The 8,530-nt window shown below is 33.4% G+C and overlaps 1 protein-coding gene across 2 annotated transcripts in view; it reads right to left on the bottom strand.

Annotated features, from left to right (window-relative positions):
- Nucleotides 1–641: 641 nt before the first annotated feature.
- The window catches only part of LOC145662774 (protein-lysine N-methyltransferase SMYD4-like), a 283,052-nt gene continuing 275,163 nt past the window's right edge, over nucleotides 642–8,530 (bottom strand). Inside the window, exons 11-12 of one of the 2 annotated variants that reach the window (XM_081728645.1) lie at nucleotides 8,335–8,503; nucleotides 642–3,010 (exon numbers count right to left, since the gene is read on the bottom strand). In XM_081728645.1, coding sequence (XP_081584771.1) covers nucleotides 2,863–3,010; nucleotides 8,335–8,503 — 317 coding nt within the window. In that variant the 3' untranslated portion in view covers nucleotides 642–2,862. The remainder of the gene's footprint in view (nucleotides 3,011–8,334; nucleotides 8,504–8,530) is intronic. The other variant, XM_081728644.1, reaches the window with a different exon arrangement.

Here is an 8,530-nt window from a genome sequence, read left to right as displayed (position 1 = left end):
TGATTCAACGCATTAGCATAGCCATTCAACGTGGGAACGTGTCGGCTATTATGGGAACGTTACTTACTGGTAAAGAGCTAGAAGAGGTCCTTCTTCTGTGATTGCAGAGCAGGGAGGTTTGGAGTAAAACCAAATCACTGGTGCAACAATTTATGTAAGAACCGAGCAAGGAGTATGGAGAGTCAGCTCACAGTCCATAATTTTATATGAAAAATTACGGCAGAATGCTGTACCGTACGTTAAGACAGTGACATAACATGACCTGTTGGAGCCATTGAAAGCAGAAGATTTAGTATTACCTGCCAAAGAGTATGGGAACAAAGGTGTGTATGCGAGGTGTGGTTTCTTGGAAAATATCTCCGATCATGCTGAACGGGTAGCAATTCGAGGAGTCATGTATGTTAGGAAGCTTTCTGAGGCCAGCAAAGCGAAACAAGAGACAAGTAGAACAGGCGAATAGAAAGTAGAGACAGAGAAGAGTTTAAGCGTTCTTGATGTTATTAAAATTGTAAATAATGAAAAATTTTGTAAAATGTTTCCAATATTATTGTTCTCATAGTCAATGTTTCTACACATATATTGTTAAATTGTCTTGCATTGTTAAATTTGTCTACATGCTTGTTGTGTTTAATTAATTGTTGCTGAATGAGATAAATAAAAAAAGGAATTTAAAATTAAAAAATTAAAAAAAAATACTAATGATTTCTGGGATTAAGAAACGGGAAGAATATATATTGAAAGCATGTAAAGAAATACTATAAACATAAACAAAAATTAGTGCGCATTATTTATGGCATGATGCTCGTACTAAAACCTGCAGTTAATTAAAAGTGAAACAAAAGCATCATAAATCAATGGCTTAAAGTGCAAATGTTTATCACCTGTAATGAGTTGTTAATAATATAATAATAATAATAATAATAATAATAATAATAATAATAATAATAATAATAATAATAATAAACATTTAGAAAATTAAGCGAATAGAATTGTACAGATGTCATGGACATAGTTCGACTATAGCGCCTACCTCTGGAACTACATCTATTCGAAATTTTCGTCACACGTTATATGCTTCAGTTGTGAAGCTGAAAACAAACTGGTCGCAAATAAAACCTGTAATATTGAGTTAGTGAAAAATGAATTGAAAGTTTTGTAGAAAATAGTTACTTTAAAGCATTAGTTTGCGAATATAAAGAGGCAACTATAGCATACTGTGGTTGATACCGGTTATGAATTTTATTGGGTGAGTTTTAATGCCTACATATTATTTCTTGAAATAAGTGGTTTAATAGGTTGTTTAAAGTATTGTAAGTTGATTCCAGAATTCATGATTGAACTTGTATTCTAATAGAGCTTGCTTAAATTTGATGAGTTAGAAGTTAAATGTTTGAATGCCAATCATTACTGAAGATTTGTTTCATGAGTAGAAAATTTAAATCGAATTGTATGTTCGATCACTTGTCTTTGAAATAGTTACATTGTTGTTGTTCCTTACAATTTTTGAGAAAGATTTATATTAAAACAGCATTGCTTGCTCATTTCACCTTATTAAAATTTCTTAAAAATAGAGTAAAATCTAGTTGGAATTATGAATTTAGTTATATATATATATTTTGAAAAGTTCAACTATTCTCAGCTATTTTTATATTAATACCGACAAAACATTTAATGTGGCCGGGGATATTTCATTCCCCCTCGGCCAGTGACGTTGCGGTATTTGAATGTCAATACTTAACGCACGTTACACACCTTAAGCATAGAAGAAATAAACAACGAATATTATGGGTTTATATTCCTCAAATGTTAAAAAAGGAAGCGTTGGAAGATCAATATTTCTTTTCTAAACTACAAAGACAGGTGGGAACGGAGAAGAAAATTTGTTTCAGGAAGCGAACATGTATTTTTTTTTCTCTCTCGGAATACTTCTGTTTGTCATTTCATTAACAATGAATACCGTTTCATTAACTGATTTCAGCGAGAAGAGCAAATCAAATTCTATTCATTCACTCAAATAAGACATTACCAAAAAATATTTATATAGTTTGAAATATTTCAACTTTAAGAGTTGAGGAAATGTTACGGATACATGACGGTCATGGACAATGAGAAGATCGATGAACACATAAATATAACAAAAGGAGTGCATATGAAAATCAAAATGTCAGATTGTCCTGGAAAATACTATGAAGGCAAAAAGAAGTAATACTTTACTTTTGGCATGCTTTGAAGTTGCATTACTCAAGAAGAAAGTTCAAGTGAGGTGCTTTTCTATCAAGAAGTCTACGTTTGAATTTTGAGATCAGCTATTCTCATTGTGGTCTTACACTATCACCAGACAAGTTCCGGAATGTATGTACCTTAAATACATACATTCTAAACTTCCCTCCAAATTTTCCTTCTACAATAATTGTTAGTTTAAACGGAAAAGAGCACTACTATATCTGAATTTGTTAATAAATAAATAAATAAATAAGTAAAATACGATATCTACGTAAAGAGTCTTAATTTTGATTTTCATATGGACGCACTCGGATTATTTTACTAAATCTATTTTTTATTAAATTATTTCGTTGTGCGTCTGCCCTAACCATTTCCTCATTTCTTATCTGCTGTTCTTTCGTATTTACTATTCACTCTATTCATTTTTATTTGTTTTACTCCATTGACTTGTTTTACTTTGTTGACTTTTACTTTATAGTAAACATTCTAAAAAATTTAGAACCCTAAACCCACTATTTTAAAATTTTATTCTTGGTAGAAGTTGAACAAATGAAACAAGGAGATATATTATTGCCTTACTATACTCATAGACTAATTAAATAATACAAAAGTTTATAAGTATTTATTCTTCATTTCCTTCTAGTCATTGTCGTGTTCTTGACATATTTCTTTCAATTTATTTTCTTTTACCCAGATGTCCTGAAGTTCTGATGTCCATATCCCATAGTTAACCTCAAATATCTTCTTAGCACGACTTATGAGCTGTCTAGCCTGTTCAGCTTTAGTCCTAGAAAATAAATAAATTACGCTCATATTAATCTTACACAGTATATGAAAGAAGGCAATTCTCCTTCGTTTTAAAAGCAAGGCAAGTCTTATCTACAAAAAGTTATATAGGAAAGGGACATCTTTTTTAAATCTTCATTTCAAACTTATATTTCAGACATGAGAGGGAATAAAGAGCTTTTAAACTCGGGAGGATGCTCGTCTTGGGAAAAACGCTGTACATAAGAAAAAAATTATTCATTCACTCATTCCTATGCTCCACTGACTTCAAAGAAGTATTCGAGTATCTGCACAATAACCCATCAAAAACATACACATAATAGATGACATTGAGTTGCTAAAATCTATATTGATGTGAACTCGTATTTTTATTTATATTATCTATAGAGGAAAGGTGCAAATGTGGAAACGTAACTTATGTTGACTGCAGAGAGCTTTACCCTAGCGGCGATTGCCGTAAACAATCACCCTCGTCCCCATTCGTCACATCACAACGCTATGAAGCAGTCGGCCAGTGTAGTTAATGGTGGTGTCGATTGTTGTTTACACATTTTCGTAAAGTTTTTGGAATTATTAAGTATTATTAAGTCTAAAGTATCATGGATGTAGTGCAATACATATCAAAGTATTGTGAAAGGGAGTTATTGGGAAGGTATTGGTGGCTTTCAATCAAACACAAGCAAACGTGTTTTTAACTTACCTCGTACAATTCAGTTTGACTACAGTGCGGGTAAGTTGGAAACATGTGGATGGGGGAAATGTAGAATGTTTCCACATATCCCTCACCCTAAAGTCCATTGCATTGCTTTATTATTACTAAATAATTTATTGAAGATAACACACATTCGAATCATACAAGTATATGTTAGATACTTTTTATTCATGGTCTAAGTGGGGGATAGGGCAGAGGGGTAAGGCTTAAGAGTAAAGCAAAATTGAAACTGACAAAGAGGCGGAAAAAGGCAAATAATTGTCTTCACGATTTTTATTACAGGGTTCCAGCGTGCCGAGTACCTCTTCAGAGGATCCCAGCGTACCGAGCACCTCTTCAGAGGATCCCAACGTCCCGAGCACGTCTTCAAAAGTTTGTGTGTCACCATATGAAATCATGAAAATGCCCCTTTGAAGAGGAAGACTTTGAATGGAGGTCGTAAGCCGAGTTCTTGCGCTGTTTTCGCATCGCCTCCGCCAAAAAACAGCTCGAACAATCCTTATCTAAGAGTACGACTAAACCTAAACAGAAGCCGCCTGCAGGCTGTAAGAAAACTTGAAAAAATGCCCAAAGTTCTCCTCCAATTAAAAAAAAAAAAAAAAAAAAAGTAGTTTATCTTCCAGTTGGAGTAGAAGACCCACCGAAAAAGACGCCCTGTGCATATTTTATGGGAATCCATTTTCGAAAGATACGCGTGGTGAACTATGGATTAATTGTCAATTATGTTAGAAATGGAGTCACTCTGAGTGTACCGGTGTGGAAACAGACATTTGTATTTGTGATTTCTGAAAATAAGACCTACATAATACCTACATAACACCTACATAACATACCTACATAATACCTACATAACATCTTTGTTGACAACAAAACCTTGAATGAACTTTATTTGCTTTGTAACTTTCAGCTTTTTAACTTTGTAATTATTTCAAATCTTTTGTTGTCTTTGTTTCGTCTACAGATTAAACACATACTACGATTAAAAAACATACTATGATCCAACAACTTTGTGTGTTTACACATTGATTTACTGTAATTTTAGGGTGTTTCCACATTACCCTCAGTTTTTTAAAAATCGAAATATGCTAGTACATGTGCCAAACATGTTTTTATTTTTTACATACATGGTTTTTGCACTTGCGAATTATGGTCCCGTATTTCTAACATTCTAAGGCATTTTGAGGCAATTTTCCAGGTTAAATTAACGATTTACTGCTTTTTTACAAATTAAATACAAACTGGGTTTCCACATTTGCACCCTCTCCTCTACCTTTTGAGACTAACTGCAATATGCGACTTTTGGTTAATAATGGTCCAACATTAGTTTGAGCTTTCTTGCTAATTTCTTGAGCAATATAACTGTGAAGTGACGTCATTAGCATGTTGCTGGAATTTTAGACTACCATTCTACTTACATTACAAACAAAATTCTGCCGTTACTCGTATAAAGCAAAGGAAGAAACCAATTTTAACACTGAATAAACATCAAATTCTGCGTAAATATGGGCAAGTAGGCCGAACACATACATCTTGTACACAATGCCCTCGTGAAGCTTTATCTCAAGCGCAAGTATTTGAGTGGCTCCTTCGATTCGTGGCAAGATATTTTAATCAGAGACAAATATGGGAGGACCATTAGTGTACATTTTAGCTGAGGCACTAAATATGCAAACTCGACAAGCCACCAAATTATGAGAAAAAAACTTAAGTAAATGAAAATTCAATGCGAAGCTACTCCCTGATACTCAGTTAAGGGAGTTAATATAAATAATGTCCACGTTTATCCCTCTAAAGAATGTAAGTATGTTTGTAAATCTTGGACGTTTGCAAAAGTTTCTAATGTAATTTTTATAAAAAGGTTTTCTTTAGGCCTAATGATAAATAATTAATCTTTTGATCTTCCATAGCCTGAGGCATAACTTGCCGAATTACTTTCAATTTTCGTAAAAAATAAGAATCTATGAGCTCGTTCTCATCCTCCTCATTTTATTTTGACCCAGCTCTGGAAATTCGTACGCATGCAGATGCTTCATCAGTGCAGATCGAAGGCTTGTTATGACCCGAAAACCAAAGAAGAAAGAGTTGTTTCTTATTGTAGCCGTCTGCTCACGAATAACGAACGCAAAGTTTCAACCTAGCAACATGAATTATATGCACTAATATATGTCTTATATTTCGCTACTTCCTATGAAACAGAAAATTCAGGCTGTTCATCGACGCAAAATGTCTCACATCATTGAATACACAACCCGATAGAGTAACAAAATTCACTTGATATATTTTTGGCTGATTATAACTTTGTCATTTTTTTCTCACAGTTTTGATAATTGAACTTTGAACGCCTTGGGCTCTGAACACTCGAAATGATAGTGGGGCCCGGCTTTATCACAGGGTAGACAAAACGGCTATAAAATTCGTACTGAAACTTAAGCAGGGATAGAAAACTCCGGAATTGTGATGCTGATGATGAAAAGACGGTAACAATCATTTTCATTATTTATTTCTCGACGAATTTAAGATTCCTTTAAATGACAAATTGAATTTTAATTTCTCACGCTTCTTACATCACAAACGGTGGGCGTTGAGAATGGCGTGGCGAGAACTAAGGTCGGGTTTTAGAATCTTACAATATCCCTAGTTACACTGCCATACTCTCATCCAAGAATACATATTTTCCACTGTGAAGACAAAGGAAGAAGAAAGACGAAAAAATCTGTTCATTCAAAAATATCTAAAACTATGTTATTAGGAGGGTCAATTTCTAGAATTATCCGGGAAAGGGCATTCCTAAAAGCCTGAGTGTATCCATACCATGAGATCCCGTCTTGAATAGTTAATTAAAGTACCCGTATTAATTTATAAATAAAAAAACGGCGCTACTTTATCGAAATGTTTCTGAGGATTGGTATTTTTTTTGTCCTGTTTCACAGAAAGTACTATCCTCGAAATACTAATGTAGAGATGATAAAAAATGTTTTCTTCAATTTCTACAATTACACTTAACATGACAGTTATTTCACTACTACAAGTATTTACAAATTTATTTTATTGTTATGACATTAAACAAGTTAGTAAGTATTAAAACTGTGAAGATATATTAAAGGAAAAGTTATATAGAAGCGATTATGTAAAAGTTAAAGCAATTTCTCTGAAATCAAACTTGCGTCAACAAGTACTTTGAAACCAGTAAAAGTTTGCATATTATATATATATATATATATATATATATATATATATATATTTCAATTATTTCCTATAAACCTAATTTTTCCCGTGTAAAGAACAGGCATTCTACTATTACTATTATTATTGTATCCATAACAGTATGGCACGCTGAGAGATAACATGAGGATACTGAGGTTATTAAAACGGCTGTGACGTTGCAGATCATAATCGATGTGAAAGAAACACGCACTTGCTGGTTTCGAGATTTGCAAAAACGCCAGTAATAACTATTAACTGCGAAGAGGACTCCTTCGAAGATAATATTAAATTTTGCATTTGTTAGAGTCTCAGTTCGGGAACTATCTGGATACAGATTAAAAAAAAAGCAAGAATGTGGAAAGAACTAATATAATTCAGGAATAATAATAATCAATCTTAAAAAAAAAGAAATATTTTTAAAATAACTTTTATAACTTGGGGAACTTACACTATTTTATTTATAAACTTTCTAGGCATTAGCGGCATTTATGATCTTAATTTGGTCACGTATAAAGAATGGTGTTCCTCGGTAAGCACACTATTCGGGACAGAGGAAAGAAAGAAATGGAGAAGGAAGGAACTGGCCTGGGATCTGTGTGTTAAGTATCATCCCGGCATTTGCCTATTGGGAATGAGAAAAACCAAGAAAAAGCTTACTTAGGATGGCTGGCTGGTCTGAGCAAGCTTTTACATCTTGTTGACCAAGGATCCCACCGGGAATCGAACCCGGAACCGCTACATGTATTTCAATGAATATAGAATAAAAACACAAGACAATACAGAAACGTTCTAAATGACAGAAACACATTGATCAATGCATATTACGTAACTTAGGAAATACTTTATTTTCATCACTAGCTAAACACAAAAGCATCCTATATGGGGCTGGAATGGTTGAGTGGTCTAAAGCACTAAACTGCTGAGCGCAAGATTTCTCTATCGTTGCTGTTACTTCTAATTTCCCTTACGGTATGAATATTATGTCATATACTTTCAATATTTATTATCAATGTCCATTTTTCATCGCTTCCTTCTGGCTAGAGGACACAATCGTGTCATGTCAAGATCAAAAATACAATAATATAAATAATTAAATAAAATTTGATTAAAATGCTCGCTGAGCAATGTTTCCATTTAAAAGCTAATAACGTGTAACCGTTTCGCCACCTATACACTTTGGCTTCATCGGGTGGGTAGCTGGCGAAACGTTTATTTATTATTAGTTTTGAAACAAAAGGTATTGTTTTTCTCAGCGAGTATTTAATTAAATTTAAGTCGACATAAAGCACAGCATGGTTAGTATGAAAAAATATATGTACTATCTCAATTTGGTACTATTTTAATTTGGCATGGCTTATGAAGAAACAATTCATTTTGTCAGAGCAAAAGAGAAACTTATTCCTTCCTACCTTATTGTTCCATAATCAACTGACTTTTCTTGTTGTTGCTGCAGATCAGTTAGCATTATATCTGTCAGCTTTTGCAATTCGTTGCCAACTTCGATACTATGTTCGCCAAACTGTTCTTCAATACCTGGCAGGCACTCTAATAATATTTTTGTGCTCTTCTCGTATTCACCTGTGAATTAATGCGCGCAAAATTATT

This window comes from Thermobia domestica, chromosome 10 (assembly GCF_964235325.1).
Source record: "Thermobia domestica chromosome 10, izTheDome1.hap1.1, whole genome shotgun sequence".
Lineage (NCBI taxonomy): Eukaryota > Metazoa > Arthropoda > Insecta > Zygentoma > Lepismatidae > Thermobia > Thermobia domestica.
Note: the sequence above shows the minus strand (reverse complement) of the source record. Positions and strands in the feature narration are given on the sequence as shown.